The 22925-nt window shown below is 37.0% G+C and overlaps 1 protein-coding gene across 1 annotated transcript in view; it reads left to right on the forward strand.

Moving 5' to 3' along the window:
• The window catches only part of LOC113541899 (pro-neuregulin-3, membrane-bound isoform), a 323359-nt gene extending 303350 nt beyond the window's left edge, over nt 1-20009 (forward strand). The window contains exons 5-9 of the mRNA XM_026939082.3: nt 2729-2831; nt 5067-5172; nt 8518-8636; nt 13479-13664; nt 17628-20009. Of these exons, the coding sequence (XP_026794883.3) occupies nt 2729-2831; nt 5067-5172; nt 8518-8636; nt 13479-13664; nt 17628-18159 (1046 nt within the window). The 3' untranslated portion in view covers nt 18160-20009. The remainder of the gene's footprint in view (nt 1-2728; nt 2832-5066; nt 5173-8517; nt 8637-13478; nt 13665-17627) is intronic.
• Nucleotides 20010-22925: the final 2916 nt, after the last annotated feature.

The raw sequence follows: 22925 nt of genomic DNA on the forward strand, positions 1-22925 counted from the left end.
CAAAGACTTGATTTGTACTGACAGCTGCTGCAATCTGGATTCTGTACAATTTCACAGTAAATCTGGGGAACACTGAACACAGCATGTGCAAAGGAAGATGAAATCCAGCCTTTTCACATCTCTGTATTGTAGATACTCGATTTGCTGTAAGAAAGTGACTGAATTTGAAAGACACAGGATTTGATGCTCAGAAATCAAGGATGCACAGTGTAGAGATACAGACACTATGTCTAGGTGACATGGAGACCACCATATGACCATCACATCTATGAATCTCATCACATCTAAGTGAGAAATAAATCGTTCCATCACTCATCTCATTCACCAAACATTTGTTACCACGTAATTGAGATAAATGACCGATTCTGTCCAAGTCATTATTCTGATGTTAATGAAACACTGGTGTGGGTCAGCGGATTTAACAAAGCGCTGCTTTTCATGAATTTGATAATGAAACTGTTCTCATTCGCCGTATAAGATGATGAATCATAGATAACTGAAGTGAAATGTAAACTAGTGTGATTGAGTGAGGGATACCACAAAAATGAAATGTAATCAAGACAAATTACAACATATACACCTTGTTGTCTAAACAGTAAACAGTGTGTACATGACAAATATACAACATACACACACCGAGTACGTATAGATGCCCATCTATAATGCAGGCTTAAACAGGAAATGAAATGAGTCTTTCTGCTGTTGATATGGAAATATGTGCAGCTCTCAGAGAAAGCTTGGTGTTTGTGTAGAGAATTGCAAATTATCATTGTAATTTAAAAACAAAAAGAAAGTGAAATTTTCAGAAATATTTTAAGCTCTAAGCTTAAAATTCAGTTGGTGTATACACTTTGAATGATTGACCCCACACAGGACAAATATTTCCCCCTATATTTCTAGTACATTTAACAGTATGCAAGTTTAAGTGCTACAATATATAAAAATGAGGTTTATGTGTGCTGTTTATTTTCTATAGCCATGGAAGTGTAAGACAGAAGCACCCAGTTGTCATTGGAAATATCGAACGTATGAACAATAACTGATATAAGATTAATTTCACTAATATTAGTCATGATTTTCAGAAATAACTAATAAGAGATACTGAGGCTAAATTCTGAGGAAATCATGATATTTATGGTTTTAATTTGTCCTCAAATAGCAATATATACATATAGAAATGGGCTTCTGCTAATTTAATACCTGCCCTTCAGTCATATTAATTAATAATAAACATACATGCAGTCTGTGTTCCCAGGGACTTTCAGGCCGCAGTAAACCACACTGCAGGTACTAAATTAATCTGTTCACCCCCCAGCTGTATATTCCTTTTGCCAAATTTAGTTTGATACACCAATGACTCTAGTTATAATGAAAATTGGGTGCCAATAGAAATGCACTTAGCCCTCTGGCCGAATTCCGAGGGTCCTCTTTTACATATATGTGTGTGTGTATGTATATATATGTATATATATATATATATATATATATATATATATATATATACATACACACACACATATATGTAAATATATATATAAATAAATAAATATAAATATATATATATATATATATATATATATATATATATATATATATATATATATATACACACACATATATGTAAACATATATATATATGCACAGTTTTATATATATATATATATATATATATATATATATATATATATATATATATCATAGTTACAGAATTAAATGTTTGCAGGTTATATATTTATATTTTATGGTTTATAATTTGATTTATAATTTATAGGTCTATTTAATGGGTTATAGTTAGATGTATTTGATGTTGGAGTCTCTATATATTTATATCTTTAAGTATTTTAATTGGTTATAATTAGGTATATTTGGTATATTTACAGAATTACAGATTTGTATATTTGTATATTTGTATAGGTCTAATTAGTGGGTTATATTTAAACAGAACTGGTATATTTGCAGAATTGTAGTCAGTATATTTATATATTTTTAAAGATAATATTTTATAATTGAATAGTCTGTGTAATGCTGAAGTTTGGCATAAAAAGGAAACTTTGTGCTGCATAGATGCATTTTTTTTTCTTCCTGTCTCCAGCTAATAGCGTAAGATACGTGTGCAGATACAGAACATTTGTTAAATCACTAATTTAGCTGAATAATGGCTCGGTAATGTGGCCACATAATGGTTATTAAAGCTTTCCCCGTCCTTTCAAACCTTTATTCTCGAGCCACAATGGCATCTCAGTAAATGAAACCATCGGGTTTCTGGTCACAGCAGCTTTGCAGCGCAGGCGCATCCATCACCTGCCATTGTGAGTGTGATGTTTTTGTGGTACCTTTCTTGTAAAGTCTGTTGTGTCTGAGCCTAATCTGATTGATTGCCTATTAATAGCGGCGAACCAGAGCGTGATTTACTCTTTCATACGAGCAGAGACAGCTGCCATTTTTCATGCATAATGGTGTCCATTAAGGCTTTAAGTCTTCTCCACTGGCACCTATACCTAGTAAGAGACGTATCCATTACTCCTGGCTTTCCAATCCCGATCTCTCTCAGAGATAAGCAACGACGATCACGACATACTATTTTGCAACAACAACAAAAAAACCCTCACATGCATGTAAACATGTTTTGTACCAATCCTTTCTCCACGTTTGAATATGCATGGATTGCTTTTGTGTGAAATCGACCCTTTGGTTCATCGCTTGTTTTCTGCTTTTATATCCAAAACAGAGAGCGAAGAGGTTTACAAGAGACAAGTGCTGTCAATCACATGCATCGCCATGGGGATCAGCTTTCTGGGCACACTCTGCATGGCTCTGTACTGCCGGAACAAGTGAGTATGGCACAGAATTCACAAGAGATTGGGCTGTTTCTCAAAGCATAGCCGCTAAAAGAGAGGGGCGTTAGAACAGTCTCGAGGAAGCCAGAAAGATAATGATTAGAAGGAAGGACGGGGTTGGAATAAAAAGTAGCTCAGACATGCCAGGTGTGTTATTTTTCCACTAAAATTGGGTTACTTTTGACTTCCTGGCACATACTTCAGATTAATTATATCAGTGTTTTGCATGCCAAATAGTTCTGAAGGCTGTGGTTATGATTCACATGTAGTGAATAAGCATTTACTATACATAATTACAGCAACTGGATGACAGATGCTCACTTAAAGGCAGCTGCATTCGTGATTTCTTAGTCTTTAATGTGTTTTAAATTTGTAATGCTCTCTACTGGGTTCATGTCGGGTTTCCTCCAAATACCAGGCAGGATAAACAGAAAAGCTGTTCAGCAGAAAACAAGCACTAAACTTGCAGTTTTGTACTTTCACTAGACGTGACTAGAGGTGGGCGATATGACAAAAATATCATATCACGATTCTCAAAGACATTTCTACAATGCACACTCTATATCATGGTCTATAGGTTTGCCAACATGTTGCCAGCAAAGCATTTTAAAGAAATCAGTAACATCAAATCAGCTGCTTCCAGGCAGTTTGTGATTTGAATATTATGACTGTTACTGATAGTCTGCATGAATCTACAGTCTGGGCTAGAAAGAAGTCAGCCCCAGCATTGCTTTCTGCTTCTTCATACTATTCTGTGTATTTTAAAGAATCATTGGTGATGCTGTTGCACTCAGTTGTACTCAGTTTATATATATATTGCTTTGCATCAGTGACTTCTGATAGTTATTGTCACTATATATGATAATACGTGTGGGGCAGCCTGGGAAAACCCTCCACATGGTGAAATTTTGACATATTCTATTACATATAATTCTGAAATGGAGACATTTGCATTTAAAGACTCATGGACAATTTTGATTACAAACTGAAGTAATTAAGCATATGTCTGTTCTGCTGTCCAACAACTTGATCAAATCATGACATTCACTGTAAGAGGAAATTACACATAGGTTTTAGACATCTATAGGCAGATGTTTTTAACTATATATCATGAACTGGCTCCTTAAACTGAAGTCTCTACTGAAAAGGAAGATTGTTTGCTTGGATCAGGCACCTCTTCCTTTTTCTTTTAATAAAAATAAAGGTATAATAATAAAATCACTAGTAATCAGAGCATGCTTGTGCTATCGCTCACATGTTCTCACGGAGAAAGGGAGATGCAGTGGTAGTCATGATTTTGGAATCAGTTTTGGAATTGGATTGGGATTGGTTTTGTCACACAAACTAGGCAAAGGACTAGCCTTCATTCTTTTCTAGGCTTCAGTTATCTATTCTAGTGATTTCTTGATCATTATATGGCTAGGTATGCCAACTTAGCCTATGCTAATAGTTACAAACCAGAGCAGAGGCGTTTAAACAAAAAAAATCATTACAAAATAAATCTTGGGCACTATTTAAGATTACATGTTATTACACAGATTAATATGCAAGTCCTTCAGTCGTGTGTGTTTGTGTGTGTTTTAAAGCAAATGTAGTAAGCAACAATCATCAAGGTTAGCACCAGTGAGACAGTAGTGTGAATTACAGGCTCACTCCAGAGCGCTCAGTCTGTCATCGCTGTATAAGATGTTTGTGATAATATTATAGGTAGAAGACTGGATACAGCAAGAGGTTTTATTTTTGTGCCATTCTAGCACCTTCAAGGTCGACTGAGCTTGCAGCTAAATATTATAGCTTCTCAGCATGGACCTTTTCAAATCCTGATTTAAATCTGTCTCCTTTTTTTTTTCCTATTTTCTAGCCGAAAGCACAGAGCTAAGCTAGAGGCAGTCAGTGTCTGCTACTGCTGCTGGGCAAACATAACAGGAATAAAGTGCGGCTGTCAATCACGGCTTATGGAGCAGAACAGGGAGAGGAACAGCCGCGCGATTTCAATAAAGCATCTAATATAATGACATGACTGACTGAGCATCCTGATGATAAAAACCTTAAAGGAGTGTCGTCGCTGTTCAATGATGAATTTAATGCATGGGGAGAAAAACACAGAGTGCCATTATTTTTGAAGCTTGACTTTATGTCTGTATATATTTGTGTTTTTGGATGTTAAATGTGCTCCTGTGTTACCTTGATGCTTCATAATGCAAATGGTGCTTATGCTGCCCCCTGTAGGAGACGCAGGGAAAAGCTCCAGGCGCATCTGAAAGAGAGCCGAGGCCTGAAACACTACAGCGTCAGCCAACCGTGCAAAGCTCACCCCGGCCTCCAGCTGCACAATGTAAGTGTTATGATCTGTTTTATCCATTTTTTTCCCACATCAACCACAATGACATGAGAGAGAAAGAGGCAGAGCAGTTAAACCCAGAAAATCAATTCCTCTCAAAAATATACACTCAGTGTATAATAAAAGGCTTTTGATCAATATCAAGACATGTGTCATATGGGCATCTCTGTTACTGAGCTTAAATGAAAAATTAAGAGTGTTACTTGATCAGGGATGCAGGTATTGTTTCAATATCATGCTCATTTATTAATAGTCATAAAAAAATGCTCTGATACTAATGTCTGATACTATGTGACGTAAGTCTTGGGTATGTTGTTGCGCTAATGAACACGCAACGCAACACAACAGCAATCTGGACTTATTTCATGATTAATGATGGCAAAGCAGACTGCAACCTGTGCTGCAAAAATATTAAGAGGGACTACAGCATCTTCCGACAACCTCTAAAAAACTTCTTTACTGCATCGAAATGTGAGTATGCAAATATATTTGTGAGCATGTAGCAGTGAAGCAAGTGCAGAAAGTGTCGCATGTGAGAGCGAGCACTTCACTTCTGCGAGCACTGAGACACATGCACTACCTTTTCCTTCGCTCGCCAGCATCCGTAGTGTGCTTGCCAGTCATGTTCGCTGATACTGCTCTGCTCACACTCTGTTAAAGATCATGTTTAAATACAATATCTTCAACATAAAACTCAGCATGAGGAGTTCAGTGCTAGCACATGGCATCAAAAAACATGGCCAAATGTAGATTGACGCTGTGACATTAGCATTTTTAAAAAAAAAAAACAATTTTCCTGTCCACATGAAAACAGTGATTTTTTTTTTTTACATTTCTTCACTTTTGAGAAGCTTCATTCTTTAAAAAAAATTAGTGTAAAAACTGTGTTTTCAAAAATACCCTTATATCTGTGGACAGAAATTCTTTTTTAAAACAGGGGTGTAAAAATGTTTTCAGATATCCATGTACACTACATGGACAGAAGTATGTGGACCCCTGTCCATCACACCTATATGTGGTTCTTCCCCAAACTGTTGCCACAAAGTTGGAAGCACACAACTGTATAGAATGCCTTTGTGTGCTGTAGAATTACTGGAACTAAGAGGCCAAACCTGTTCCAGCATGACAATGCCCCTGTGCACAAAGCGAGCTCTGTGAAGACATGGTGTGTGAAGGTTGGAGTGGAAGAACTCGAGTGTCCTGCACAGAGCCCTGACCTCAAGCACCCCAGACCTCCTCGCCAACATCAGTGCCTGACTTCACTAATGCTCTTGTAGCTGAATGAACACAAATCCACACAGCCACACTCCAAACTCTAGTGGGAAGCCTTCCCAGAAGAGTGGAGCTTATTATAACAGTAAAGAGGGGACTACATCTGGAATGGGATGTTCAACAAGCACACAGGTGTGATATAGTGTACACGTAGGGGACGGTGGGGGAGGGGATGTTTATTTATTTATTTGAAAATGGAGGTGTAAAAACTGTGTTTTCAGAAATATTCATATACGTGTGGGCGTGATTTTTTTTTTTTAATACAGGTGCTAAACCTGCATTTTTAGAAATATCCATATACATTCACGTTTTTCCCCCTACAGCTCAAGCAGGTGTATAGATGCTAGCATAATATTTTCCATCTTGACATCTCAGATTGTGTTTGTGACACCATCTGTGTCAAATCCCATCACGAGATTGTTTCCAACTGCCGCATCCTCGTCATCGCTATGCCCCCGAGAGCAGCTCTGGGACAGCAGGAGTTTCCGACAGAGTGCTTTGTTCCCATTTATCGCCTTCCCGTTGGCTTCCGCAGACATACCCATCCTATACAAGCTTACTAGCTTATACCAAACACGCCTGTAATTTGAATGTCAGTCAAGTCCGATGACTCAGGGAAGGGTTTAGCGAACAGACGAACTGTCAGGAGACTCATCAATGCAGTCAAGACCAATCAGCACTGGAGGACTGGCTTTGAAAATAAAATAACAAGTGCACTCATGAAAAATCCTTCATTTTCATTATTATGCTTTTCTTTTTCTCGGTATATTAGCAAACTGTGTATCAGTAATCATGAGAGAGAAGCAGAGGTGTCAAAGGCATGAAGTGTGTGTTGCAGAAAATTGCGAGAATCGATTTCTCTCTCAGTATATAAGTAAAGCTTGATCAATAACAAGAGAAATATGTGTTTAATATGTGTGTCTCTGTTCATGACCTCAACTGTGAAAAGGATGTGTGATGTTTAATGACTTTAAATGCTTCTTGTGTTGTTGTGTACCGATCAATAACCAAACAGATTTGGATAAGCAGTGGACAAAAGCTCAAATCTTCAAATCAGTTATTTAAAAAAAAAAAAAAAACAATGCAGGTTTCTTAAATTCTCTTCTCTTTCTCAATTCATTCAGCTAAACCCCACTCTGAATATGAGTAACTTTCCAGCGTAATTATATTGCCATAACGTTTTGACTCTGAATGCGGCCTGTAAGCTTTCAACAGCTGTGACAAGATCCATTTCCTATCAACGATCTGTTTTGTTGAAACAGAAAAAATAGAAATAAAACGCAGACTCCTTCAGAGCAAGTTCTTTCTTTTCCCGGTGCTCCACACATTTCAGAGTGTATTACCGTAATCTTATCTGTGCGCTACATATTTCAGCCACGTGCCCGCTACGAGGCAAGCAAGACGAGCCCGCGATGGGCCACGTTATGAAATTACGCTGACGCTAACGCCTTGCCGTAGCCCTCATTCACGCATCAGCACTCCCCTAGTACACTTGATCTCTTCCTTTCACTCCACTCTCCTCTCATCTTTGTTGCCTGGTGGAGATTAAGTGCCACAGTGACAGTTAGATTATTTTCCCCTTTCTGCAGTGTATAGATATGGGATTTTTTTTTTTCCAAAGTGTGATATTTGAACAGGATTTAGTAGTGTGTGCTGTTCTGCTGCAGTGCTAGTCAGTCATTTTTTTTTACAACAACACATACAAAAGTGGCAATATAGGAGTTAAAATTATTAGACTATTTCGCTTATAAGTTGCTGATTCACCACTGAATCCACCATGAAGTTTTTTATTTTTTTGGTAATTTTACTCATTATTGAGCAGTGATGAAAAGTCGTGATGTTAGACAGGAACTCTAAAATCTAATATGTATCAATTGACAGTGAAACTATTCATTCTTAATGCATTATATCACAAGGTCTCATGTAGTTGCTTTCAAGAATGTATGAAGCTGGCATCTATCTAAATATACTGTAAAATATTAGGGGGTTTTTGTTTGTTTGTATTTTTTAAGTAATGATCTTTTGAGCCTGTTGGAAATAACACTTTTTAATCTTTCCTTTCTCTAGTATTGCAAAACCACAAGATCTCCGCTACACAGAGACACCGTCCATGAATCCGGTTTTTCCCAGAGTTCTGCGATGACTTCTTCCTATACGAGGGGTTTGACAGCAACCCGACATCACAGGTAAACAGGACATTCATCTCCCGCTTCCCATTAGCACTGTTTGATGTGATGTGATATGCAACCTTTTAAAGCAAACATTGCTGAAACTGTCAGTTTTTGTGAACAACAATTAAAAAAAGAACAATAATTATTTAAAAGTGTATGTTGAGGCCATTTAAGAATTTTCAGTTGATGGCATTCCTATGCTTGATAGAACAATGTAAACTGGCTAAATGGCTAGTTTAGCTAGCTAGCTAGCTAGTGTGCTAGTTCCTATGTAGCATATTAGCTAAGGGCTTATCGAAAATATAGAGCGTCATTAAATTTCATTCCAGTTTTTAGCCATTAGCTAGCTAATAGAAGTTTCCTAATTTCTTACTAGCATGCTAGCAAAGTGCTTAAAAACAATTTCTTTAAAAAAACAAAAAAGAGTTAGATTTTACTCCATTGTTTGGAAGAATGGCAGTCTTAAGGCTCATTAGCGAAGAAAAAATATACTGTACATTGATTAGCAGACTTCCTGACAGAGTGTGTTGGCTAAGTGGCTAACATATTTTTACTGATTGGTGCTGTTTGTTGGTCATTATCCTATTTCTGAGACTGGCTTCACTGCCAAAAATGATATCCATTAGCTTAATTGCTAAATAATCATTGCTTGCCAGCATCTATCATGCTAGGTAAATACCTAAAATAATTTCTTAAGAAAAACAAAAGGCTGAATTAGTGTCAAAGTGAAGCCATTAGTTAACGTGATAAACACAATCACTGCTTTGTAGCAGCAAACTAGCATGGTAGCCTAAAGTGGCTAAACTCATTTAATAAAGAGAATATTCACATTTAATTTCAGATTTTGTCAGAATGGAAGTCAGAAGACTGGGTTAGGACCAAAAAATATAATATATATAAAAGGTGTTGGTGACCTTTTTTTTTTTTTTTTTTTTTTAACTCCTTTTTACTGATTGATTGAATGAATGAATGAATGAATGAATGATTGCAGCCTTAAAATTGACTTGAAATCAAAAGCCTGAAAGTCTGTAGATTGAGCTGACAGATTTCATCAAAAAAGACTACATTTTTAAAATTATTTTTAATGGAAGCCTTAAGACTGACTTAATAATAATAATAATAATAATAATAATAATAATAATAATAATCATCATCATCATCATCTTCAGTAGTTAACTTGCTAAATACAGTAACAAACTAGCATGGTAGCCAAGTGCCTAAAATCATTTCATAAAAAATTAAAAAGGATCATTAAATTTAATTCCAGATTTGTCAGAATAGAGTGAGTACCAAAAAAAGATTATCTTAATGATCTAGAAATATGGGATGATTTTCATTTCTTTAAAATGATTAATTAACAAAGACCTGATCTATTCTTGGTCGGACGGAATTTCAAAATGGTCAAGCTAATATTGTCGAGCAGAGACAAGCAGGCATTTAACATATGTAAATACATATGTAAATGCTCAAAAATTAGCATCATGGCCATGACAGGCTGCCAGCGGCGAGCATTAAGTGGACATTACTGGTACTTCCAGCTGAAATATCACTTTAACCTCAGTGAAAATGGCTCGGCTTGTTTTTCACTGGCATGCCTATGGCCTTGTAGACACCTCATGATGATAATGACTATTGTAATGACAGGCCATGAAGACAGGCGCGACGCAAACTCGCCATAATGTGTTGAAATTACACCCAGAGAAATGATATTAACTCCATGGCAGTGTAGCTGGTTGTAATTGCAGTTTTATTGAACACTAAAAAGAGTGATAGTAATTGTAACCGGTGATAAACATGTTAAATATGAGCTTCTGTTTCGATGCACAGCCGAGGAGCGGGAGATCAAGACAAATCGAAATAAATCGGACTCTGACCGCATGCCACCTCATTTAGCGGACTGCTACTGAATTAAAATCGTACATTTGATTACGCTCTTCCACACAAAGCTCCCGCTGCTATGTTTATGGAGTTAGATTGACCTCGTTCTCTTTCTAGCTGTGCCTCGGCCAGCTTCGTTTAATAGTTTGCTTCAATGAAATTGAATGATTCTATGAAGGTTCTATCAATTTACAGCACTTTTTTTTTGTTTCTTTTTTCCGCAATTTAGATTTCATGCCTCAGGGCCACAAATCTGATAAAAGGCATGATTACAAGTCTTCTCTTCTTTGGCAAGTCAAATCCAAGAACCTGATGCATGTGTACATGTATTTCAGTAATGTTTTTATGTTGGTCTTGAAGAATGCATTACCTTATCAAATTTACCGCTCTTAAAAAAATGATTAAATGATCATTATTTTGTGATGATGCTGCTTTAATCATAAAGACTGTCTTCTGCTCATCCCAGGACCTGTGTTCACAATCTGCTCATACTGAACATCCTTGTAACACACTTAGCCCTGTTTGTCTTTACTCTTCTACACCTGTGTAGTGTAATGATTTATAATCCCACTATCCGAAGTCACCCAGAAGACGACGGGTTTCCTTTTGAACTGGTTCCTCTTAAGGTTTCTTCCTCATGCTGCCTTAGGGAGTTTTTCCTCTCCGCTGTCGCCTCTGGCTTGTTCGTTAGGGATCTAAATATGAAATCTACATCCGGATTTCCATAAAGCTGCTGTTTAACAATGACTATACAAAAAGAATTGAAATTGAAATCCATGTAGTAATCAATAATAATCCAAATACATGGGCTAATGTTTCCACGTTAGAAAGAAGCCATGAAATTTTACAAATGTGTAAATTCCCTAAGGAAAATTGAGACAAAAATGCTATATATTTATAGTAATTGCACTTTGAGAAAAAAACTGAGTATCTTGAATGAAATTTCCGTTTGATTAAACGGTTCCGTTTGAGAAGCAGAAATGTTTTTTTTTTTTTTTTTTTTTTTTTGAAAAACAAAAATGATCTTAGATTGTTACTATAGTGTTCCAGCTGTTTATGAAGGTATTGCTAGGTGGCTCCTCTGGAACTTAGATAGTTGCTATAGTGTTCCAGCTGTTTATGAAGGTGTTGCTGGGTTGTTATCCTGGAATCTTAGATGGCTGCTCTAGAGTTCCAGCTGTTTGTGAGGGTGTTGCTAGGTAGTTACTCTGGAGTCTTAGATGGTTGCTATAGTGTTCCAGCTGTTTATGAAGGTGTTGCTGGGTTGTTATTCTGGAGTCTTAGATCGTTGCTATAGTGTTCCAGCTGTTTATGAAGGTGTTGCTAGGTGGTTACTCTGGAGTCTTAGATGGTTGCTATAGTGTTCCAGCTGTTTGTGAGGGTGTTGCTAGGTAGTTACCCTGGAATCTTAGATGGCTGCTCTAGAGTTCCAGCTGTTTGTGAGGGTGTTGCTAGGTAGTTACTCTGGAGTCTTAGATGGTTGCTATAGTGTTCCAGCTGTTTATGAGACTGTTGCTAGGTGGTTTCTAGGGTCTGATAAAAGAAATCATTGATATTTAAACCTTTGACTGCTTTTACAAACTATCATGTAGGTCTGGAGATTGAGAGGGTCATGGCCAAACTTGTCACTTTGGCTTTTCACTTTCAGTTTTGTTTTGGGATTTTTTTTTTTTAACAGTTTGGTTTTTAGGTTGCAAAAAGGAAAAGTTATATTTTACATTCACACAGAAACCACAGAGGTTCAATAATTTAGCATAACATTGCATGTGCCCTGTGTTTATTGTTCTCTTAATGACTAACAGCTGAGGTTGTCAGTCAGTTATTACACTTCTCTATGCTTGGTTTATTATTGTCCTCTACTGCTTTCAGATAATAACCAAAAAAGCAACAGTTTGGTTTATTAATAAACAGCTTGAAATATAAAAGCTGAGGAGTTGAAATGTTTATTTGAATACTCTGGGTTTTATTTTATACCACAGCGCTGTTGAATTCTTGATTATGTGAAGGTAGGAGGTGTTGGTTTAAGTTTCTATAATCGCAGCTCAGACAATAGTGTAGCTGTTAATCAAAGTTATTGCAACAACTTGCACAGGCAAGTATGGCAGACACTCCACAGTCTTTTTAACATTTTTGGAATGAGTCTCCAGTGTGAGCACTCTTAAAGCCTTAAGTTTTGCCACACAGGAACATCTTCAGAACTGAAGAGTTTATGCTTTGTGGTTTCCCGGTCACATGACATGCTATGTTTTTAAATAATTAACTTCAAGGAAGAGGCTGGTGAGAGAACGATGTTCCACAACATTAAATGTAACTGTAAATGGATAAAAAATTACAGTGTGCTGTTTAATGAATAAAACAAATTGCTGTGGTATAAGAGGAATAATTCATGCTGTATCAACTTCAGGATAATAACAGTAACTATGCCACCCTATTGTTGATTATTTTCCATGGACAGCACATCTCGAAGTGTTTTATTTTCTTATTTTTCTCTATGGGATTACAAAGACATACTCACAAAAGTTTTTTAACTTGTTATTTTTATATTGAATCAGGGATAAATCAGAACACTTCTTGCACCAGGCTTTTATACAAATGGACTAACTATTAAGAAAATGCCTCTATTTGTAATACGGTCTGTTTTTGTAATGGAATTTTTATATAAAAGGGTTTTTTTTTCTTTTAGTCCTTTCTAAGTCAAGTGTGTCTACATACCATTAACAACTTCATAAAAACACCAAGAGGGAACGAGAGACAGGCTCACTGAGGGTAAAACACAGCCCAGATGTGTGTATAGAGCCGTAATGATGCATAATAATGTTGTGAAAAGCGATATGCAGCAGATGGTAGCTATACATACATCATTTATTAAAGATCTAACAGTTTGTGTGATTTGATAGAGAATATTTTTAAATAAAACGCAAATGTCTTTTAAAAGTATGGAGTGAGTTTCTACGTACATGGCCTGTGTCCTGTTCACAGGAGCAGCTCAGTCTCATGCAACGCCGATCAAAAGAACCGGTCGACCCTTCGCCTATCAACACGCAGGACTCCACCCATAAGCGGAGGACGACTCAATCCTATTGCAGGCTCGAAGGATTGTGGACCCGCCTACCAGCACCTGCGGGAAGCGGAAGGATCTGACAGGGATGTAGAGCCGGCAAGAGTGTGAGTGTGAGCCGTTTCATGAAGAATAAGCTGGACTGTCATGGAAACATGGCAAGTCATTAAATTACTCTGTGATATGTTGAAGAGGGTGTGGTTAAGATGGAGGTCAGACTGGGGCAGGGTTATGGTGGAGGTGGGGAGCAGTTGACTGGAGGTAGAATTGAATCTGAATATGGAGTTGACATTTTTGTGATGGAGGAAACTGAGGTCAGGCTGAAGGTGGAGCTTAGAATAAAGGTGGAGTTTCTGAGGGAGGTGAAATTTCTGATGGAGATGAAATTTAGTATATAGGTGGGTTTTAGGATGAAAGTTGCATTCAGACTGGAGGTGGAGGTGGGTAGAATATAGTCGGAGTTTATTCTGGAGATGAAGGTTCTGCCCAGGGTGGAGTTTGTGGTGGAGGAGAGGCTTACTATATAGGGTTAGGCTGAAAGTTAAGTTTATGCTGTAGTTGAAGGATCTACCCAAGGTGGAGTTTAGGCTGAAGGTGGAGGTTCTGCTAGATGTGGAGTTTAAAGTATAGCTGAATTTTGACAATGATATGAAGTTTAGTATATAGGTGGACTTTAGGCTGAAAGTTAAATTTATTCTGGAGTTGGAGTTGAAATATAGGTGTTATGCTGGAGGTGGAGGTTCTGCTGGAGCTGGAGTTTATGTTGGCACTGGAATTTAGATTACAGGTGGAGTTTGTGACCAAGGTGAGGTTTGGAATGGAACTGAAGTTTAGTATATTGGTGGACTTTAGGCTGAAAGTTAAATGTAGGTGCAGGAATATAGGTGCAGGTGGAGAGTATCTTGGTAGCGGACTTTAAATTATAGGTGAAGTTTGTCATGGAGATGATGTTTAGATGGTGGTTAGTATAAAGGTTAAAATGTAGGTGGAATAGAATATGGGTGGAATTTGTGATGGAGGTGGAGGTTCTGCTGGAAGGGTGTATGATAAATAGAACTGGACTGAACCAGAATGGTCAAATCTCACACAAGACTTCTTGTAACTTGATTGAAAGAGAGCGATTTCATTAGAATTTGTATGGATTAAGTTGCAAATAAAACATTTCTAACTTTTCATACCAGGTATCCCGTGGTTTAGAAAACCAGCAGGCAGGTTGTTCTTTATGTTGTTTTGTTCTACGATATAATGAACTGGTAGTACATGAATCAGCATGAGTACTTCCGTGCCAAAGGGTCTGTTTTTATTAGAGCTCTAAAGCAGTACTGGATAAATGTGTTTGGGTGTTTACGAGTCTGCATGTGTCTCTGCACCACTATATACAGCAAACGTACATTAGATTTTCATTGTAGCTGAAATAAAAACAGTTCTCAGTAGGTTACTCTTGGTAGTACGGACTCTACTGTAGATCAGCACAACTGTCTGACCACCGGATCACACACCGATCGTCACAGCAGTTTCTAAGTGCTGACCTATTTCTAGTTCTGGTCTCGGCAATATCATCAAACCTGCACGAGAATAACACTGGCCCGAGAAAAAGCCTGTTTCCATGGAGACAAGCTGGGATGGAGAAGAAAGAAGAGAAAGAGAGAGGGAGAGATTCAGACTCTTTTGCATATGGCCAATAAAAGAGAGAGAAAAATATAGCCAGTCATGTTCCTCATCTGTCAGAAAAGCTTGCTGTAATTGACATGAAAAGATTGAATCTGTAAAGGAATTGGGTTCTGTATTATTATTATTATTATGAGTACGCTATCAAGAACTCTTTGTATTAATTTAAAAAAAAAATTATTTGCCGAACTCATTTAATCACAACGTCTTGACTTGATTGATATGCAAATGCAATATGAAGTTAATATTACATTTTCATAAGCAGTTCAATTATGAATTAACTTTTGAAATACTTTTTAAATTATTACGTTATTGCACTTCCAGTCTCTAATATCCAACATACCTGCATAACTTTATACCTGCATTTTAACAAATGTTCTACTATTGTTCAATTATAAAAAATACTTACTTTGTGCATTATAAATAATTTGCAATTCCTAGGACCTTAAAAGAGATAATGAATTCTAAAACAAATTATGAATATTTAGATATAAACGTTATCACACATAACGAATCATTGGTATTTTATATTGTTGTTTTTTCGTTTGCTTGCTATTAACTAGAAGAAAATCCTAAATTAATCTAATCTAAAGTAAATGTTGCATTTTAATGTGATAAATATTTAATAATTTTGGAATTATTAACTGGGAAAATTATTTAACTAAATTTTATTTGTAATGCGCATTTAAAACATTTGTTGACATTTGCTGTACAAAGTGTTATATTTAAACAAAAAAGAATATTTATATATAAAAGTGTATATATATTATAATCATATTTTAATCTTTTTTTTTTTAATTTATACTAAATACCAAATCCCAGCTAATATTAGAGAATGTCATTACAAAGCATAACACATATCTTCTTTTCATTTACTCCATTATTCAGGAGCTACAATGAAACTAATAAGTAAGATTGTAGTTACAGTATTGGAATGTAACTCCTGAGAGTTATGAGCTCGAGTCCATCTCTATTTCAAACACTTCCTCGTTCTTCCCTCAGCAGGTGAGAGAGAGAGGATATCTGGAGTGACATGCTGAGCAGGAGATTACAGGAAGTGAATCATTAAAATGAGATGAAACTCCACTATACTTCACCCAGGATGACTTTAATCCCTTATCTTATCTAAAAAGCAGCTCATTTAATCACAACCTATGCGATTCTACTCATCCTGTAAGAGTCCTTAAGGCTTTATTGACATAAAGGAGACATATTAGGAATAGACTGCAAAATATACATTCATAGTTCGGTGAAGTTTGGATGGATTAGTATTTTCCAAAAAATGGGTATCATTTGGTTTTCTCATTTTCTCTGGAAATTATCATATTTATATCTACTTTTTTCCCCTACCTATCTATCATAAAACATCAAGGTTGCTGATAACTCTACTAATAAAGCTCAACAGAAATGCAGGCTTGGGTTTTATGACAGAACTCATCAAAACAGTCTGGAAAAGTCGTCTGGAAATAAAATATCTACATTCAAAAAATAAATGGACCATGAAAAGGAGTAAAAAAATATGTAAGGCAGAACTCTGCAAATGGAATAATGTTGTAACCATAATGATGAGAATATTATAGAGAAACGGACATGTAAACATATCAGTAATTTATGAATAAACCATTATTGGTAGGGAACATTTGGGGTTTAATAGAGCTCGCTCTCCATAAATCATTAATTAACATGCCACGAATGTGTTCCAACATGTCCATTTCCTTTTCCCACTATCTTTTCTCACAGGGTTTGAGAGCCCTTGAATGGAGGTTTACATCTTATTAAGTTATCCAAAGGGAGAGTGACAAGGTTATATATTGACATGATACATGTTTTTGTTGGGGATTATGATTTCTTACCGGGAGATAAGAAGCAAAGAACACAATGCAGACGACTATTGATTCGAGGCGTTAGCGTTACATGGGGTCTGTTTGCCTCAAACCTCTTATACTTCCAGCAACCATGAAAATGTTGCGCATACGAAATCCCTGCAGATCAATTTGTGAGTACATCTCAAGGAGAGACAACAAGCTCCGAGTCATGTTTTGTCATTCAGCTCTGAAAGAATGCAAATGAAGGGCGTCTTATGGGTACTGAACAAATGTCATAATTAAGCACTAGATGCCAAGTGGTCTCTCATGCGTTTGTTCATTCCGGAAAAGCCTCATCACTCAGTTTGTCACATTCGAGAGGGTGTTTACCTTTGTTGATGCAACATTGAAGGTAGCAATTTAGTCTCTCGGATTGCAATTCTTTCATTTACACGCATGAATGACTCACGCTTTTCAAAAGAACATGACTGTTTTGTGATTGATGGATGTGCATCTTTCTGTCTTCCCACACTGCAATCTATTATGAACACCCCTGTTCTGTTCTGTTCTTTTGAATATCTTTGTCTCTTTCTGCAGGAATATGATGAAGCCTGATGGCACCCTGCACCGGGATACTTTCCAAGGTATGCAAGCCTCTCAATCCTCTCAACTCTGGGCAGCCCCCAGGAACCCTTGCTCCAGCTCGCCAGGAAAGAGATCCCTCGCTCCATATCGGATCCCAATCATCCCCTCTGTCCACTCGCATCAAGACGAGACCTCGTGTATGCAGACGACTTCTGCAGAAGGAATGAACCAGAGTTTACCACGTCAAGGGTGTACAGGGAGTAGAGTGGACAACCCGTTAGCCAATCCCCTCTGTGACAGGGTGGGCGAAAAGTGGAAGGAAGGTACCAGTGTACCAGAGGAAGTTCGGGAAAAGCTCAAAGCCAACACCAACGTGAAGCAGGATGACGCCGTGTTCTCCAATCCTCATGCGGCAAAAGAAACGGTTTGTATTCTTCTCGCCAACGGAACTGGACATGGAGGCACGGCTCCTAGTGGCCCAACAGAAACTCAGTTATTGAATCGCAGAGACATGCACAAGGACTCTACCCAACCTAGACAATGAGAAGTTCTTCATCACACCTTGTGTCTTGAGAACAAGGCTGCAGAGTGTTCTGCCAAAATCAGTGAATGGAAGCCCATGGAATAATGAAAATCAATTGAACACTCTGATGGCTTGAGATAGTAATTGTTTTTTTTTTTTTTGGGGGGGGTTTGGTTTTTTTTTTGAAAGAGTGACAGTCTATAAACTCAAAAAAAAAAAAAAAACAAAAGATAAATTATTTATATGCATTTATTAAAATGAGAAACTTCTACTTAGAAAAAAAGAAACCAAATAGTCTGTCATCTCTATGGTGTTTTTAATTGTATAAAATATATATAGATATCTATATATAAATGGCTATAAATATATCTGAATGAAAATGGTGGTGACCAAGTGCACAAAAAAAGACAAGGAAAATGGGAATGATACAATCCTTTTTTTTTTTTTTTTTTTTCCATTTTGTACCACCACCACATCGTGCAGTCTTGGTCCATTTTGTTTCATGCATTCTCCTAAACGTTTTAAGAATTAAGTGTATTCGCGAGGGCTGCAGCTGAAACGACTGAGTTTAGCGTTCCCAAGCTTCCTTGCCAAGGAACATCTCATTCTGCCTTGGAACTTGTGCACCACTTTTCAAACACGGACACGATTTACAAAGGAAATGAATTGAAATACCGTAACAACGGGACTTGAGGCAGTGGGAATCTAACCGCTGAACACTGCCTCAAGACGTCACTCGGTTTATGGAAGTGTATCCTGTCCAAGTTATTTTTTTGTACTTTGGTGTTTCTCTCCTTTTTTTTTTTTTTTGTTCTGCTCACTTGTCAGATGGGGTTTTGGTATAGATAGGAACAGTTTGAGTCCTTTTACACACTTCACCTCATCCATCTGGAGCGCAGACTCTGGGCAGAGAAATGAAGTTCCAACCCCTGAACGAGGAGCTTCTGTGTTTTTATTTTTTCCGTTCGTTTCTGGTGAATTATCTGCTGCTTTCTTGGGGGAGGGTAAAACGGGCGGGAGTGGTGGCAAAAAAAATAATACTACTGAAGATGTCTGTGTGGTACTTTCGGATTGGGATGAATGCTTTCTGTTTGAATTTACAACCAAATGTGGGGAAAAAAATAACAATGAATCTTTTGGTGAAAATATTTCTCTGTCTTTTTTCTTGACTAGGGTTCCTTCTAAATGCATGTTCACACCATGGTGTACACCTACTGGGTTTTGGTTGTTTCACACTCGCACTTGTCTGCACGTTACACAGTGGTGGGCCGTGTGGAGAAAAAGAAAAGCGAGGAGACGGTGCCAGAATTCACTGAGATCTTAACACTGCACAGCGGTGCTATAATTAAATGCTTTCAGACACTTACGAACAGGAAAGTAAATTAAAAGGTGACGGGATGGTAAAAACTCTGCTATGATACCTGGAGGGGTTGAAAAACAGGTAAGAGGAGATATTTATCTGTGAGCAGTGTCTTCTTCTTCGTCTGTTTTCAGCTTGGATTGCAGCAGCTGGCCCGGATTCAGCAAGAGTCAACAGTGCCGATAGACGGCCTGAGTTAGCTTTTATTCATGCTTTTATTCCTTTTTAAAGTGATTCAGTTTGTAGTTGGTTTTCTTTTCTTTTCTTTTCTTTAAGTGTTCTTCTCAAAATGGATAATACATATGTGACTCCTTACTGAGAAGTGACTTTCTAGTACTCCAGGGGACCTCAGAAAGAAGGAATGCAGAAAGAAAAAGAAGGAAAGAAAGAATGGAGGGAAACTGAAATTGAGGAAGGGAGGGAGGAAGGAAGGAATGATGGGAGGAGGGAAGAAAGGAAAGATGAAAAAGGAGATATAAAGGAGGAAAAAAGAAGGGGAGAAAATAAGGAAGGAAAAACATAATGAAGGAGGAAAACGAAGGAAAGAATGAAGAAAGGAATTAAGGGAAAAAAAGGTTGAAAGAAAGGAAGAGAAGAGGGTAGGAACTTAGGGCAGTACATAAGGAAGGAAAGATATTAGGAAAAAGGAAGTTTAAAAAAAGGACGGGAAGAAAAAGGAGAATTTTTTTTTTTTTTTAATTAAGGGAAAAAGGAAGGAAGGAAGGAAAGAAAAAAAGGAACAAATGAACAAAGGAAGGAAATGGATAAAGGAAGCAAGCCAAGGAAGGAGAAAGAAAGGATAGAAGAAAACAAATAAGTTAAAAGATGACACTTGGTTATACTGTATATCATAATTTTCCAAAATCCAGTTTTCCAGGAATATGGAAAAAAGCTAATTGTCAGAGGGAATATTATCCAAAATAAAACCAAAAGGGAATTCAGACGTGCTCATTCAGGTTTCCTCTGGGTTCTCCAGTTTCCTCCCACACCCCAAACACATATCAGTAGGTGGATTGGCTTTGCTAAATTGCTTCTAGGTATGTGTGTGTGTGTGTGTGTGTGTGTGTGTGTGTGTGTGGTGCCCAGGGTTGTTTCTTCCCTTCTGCTCAGTGTTCCTTGGATTAGCTCCAGCTCCACCGCCAGCCTGGCCAGGATAAAACGCTTACTGAAGATGAATGAAAGAATAAAAGGTAAAGAAATGGTACGATGCGATGGAGCATCAAGGTAGAAAATGGCTTGCTGATACGCAGGGGTGTTGAAAGTAGTGGATTTTGCACGGACAAGTGGATTTTGCACAGTTGTCACTTTTGCCTGAAGATGTTTTGTCTAACGGTTAGGATATGAATACACTCGGAGTGTCATGATAACATGGGTTTCTAGGGGAAGATAAAATACGTCTCAGATTTGTCTAATTTGTCTAGAATTTTTTACATTCCTTTGTAAAATGGCTGATAGCAATGATACATGTAAAATAATAATAATGATAATAATAATAATAATAATAATAATAATAATAATAATAAATAAATAAACAAACAAGCTATAAATGTTACATGTAAAAAAATAAATGAGCCATCCCTTGAAGAAGGGATCATGTGATCATGTTATTTTTTTCTCACATGTGATTATGTGAATAATATGTGATCACATGTGAAGGTTCATTTCACCATAAATAATGATTTACAGTATTTTCTAAAAAAAAAATAAAATAAAAAAATGAACCACATGGCTTACATGTGAAAATATATTCATCATGTGAAAAATAAAGACGCACGGGGAAAAGATGTGTGAAAAATGATTCACGTGTGAATCATGTGTTTAGTCACGTGATGAATTTCAGTGACTTTTCTGTGAAGGATTTTTTTCTTTTTATCAGAAAAACACACTGACTCAATGAAGTCAATGAACTCTGGACAATGAGTACATTTCATTTCCATTCAAGAAGCACTGCTTGTCCTTCTCCTTCGTTCCAGTCTTTCGGTTTTTAGAGTAAGAGAGGTGAAAGCTAAATCCTGAGCTGAGGAATCATTTGCTCCTGGGAAAAAAAACACACACAAAAAAAAAGTAAGCCTGCTCCCAACTTTGGGTTTATCCTTGTCCCTTAAACAGCTTCTTCAGCTCATGCTGTGTCTCATTCCTCCATTAGAGGGCACTCTTTCATCATTTACTGAAGCCTCAGTGAAGCTGTGCGTTCATGCTTTTTTATCTTTGATGTTTATGTGCATGTATTTAGATATATGTTTAGTTAAGAAAAAAAAAAGGAGTCCTGTCATTTTGAATCAACAGCTTGATTTCAAGATGAATCATTTTCGCTCATAATATCCATTCTCCAGTGGTAAGCTTTTGAAGGGTCATTGACTTGTGGGCTTTTATTTAAAAAGTGGATGGTTTGATCACAGCTTGAAAGTATAAATCAGGGCGTTATGTTGCTTTCAAACCACATATTTAAAAAAAAAAAAAAAAACTCTCGTTCAAATTCTTTTCTTGCCGAAAGCTTGTGACCCAGAGTGAAAGAGCATTAAAGACATTTTACTCTCATTAATGTAAATCTGTATATGATGGATGATGGATTGAGGGAATATTACTGAGATTTACACCACTGTTCTGATTCTCCATTCTGATTAGTCAGAAAGAGTTGATTCATTTCCTATAACAGCAGCTCCTCCACTCATCCCGGCTGTCATTCAACATTCAAATCACAGCTTTACATCAATGCACTCATTCTAATATGTTAAAAACAACTTTTAAAAGATGCGTATCATTACTGATATGGTGAAGTTTTCTGTAAGGAGATGTTTATTTAACATTTATGGAAGGAGTCTCCAGTGTCAGCGTTTTGTAAGCGTCACATGTAAAGCTGTGAAGTTTCCCCAACACAGAGAATCATCTTTAGTTTATGAGTTTTACAAGTTTAATCTATGCATTGTTTTTTTTTTTTTTTATTGACTTCAAAAGAGAAAAAAAGAGTTTATACCTGCTATTACGTAAGTGATAACGTATTTTACAGATGTTCCTCAACAGTAAACATAAGTATAAAGGGATAAAGCGAAAACGCACCATGTGATTAAAGATTAAATGTGTTCAAATGAAGAACGAAAAACATCCTCTTACAACATACTCTTGGTGTCGGTGTTGAACAGCAAATCAGCAGAGGTAAAGAGTTTTGAACGATAAAGTATCCACGATCCACCGTATCCACGATAAGCCGTTCTGTCGACTCAGCCTTCTGAAACGTTCATCAGGTTAATGATTCAGCCAGTAAAACTCATAAATGGTCCTAAAGCTTGTAGCTGTGTATATTTAACTACTGAAAGGGGTTATAAACACAGTCATGAAGTCGTCATGTGGGTTTGCCTAATAAAAGAATCTGCAATGCACAAAACATTACGCTGGATTAGAAGACCAGGTGATAGAGAAAAGCCATTTC

The sequence above is a fragment of the Pangasianodon hypophthalmus genome, chromosome 3, assembly GCF_027358585.1.
Source record: "Pangasianodon hypophthalmus isolate fPanHyp1 chromosome 3, fPanHyp1.pri, whole genome shotgun sequence".
Taxonomy (NCBI): Eukaryota; Metazoa; Chordata; class Actinopteri; order Siluriformes; family Pangasiidae; genus Pangasianodon; species Pangasianodon hypophthalmus.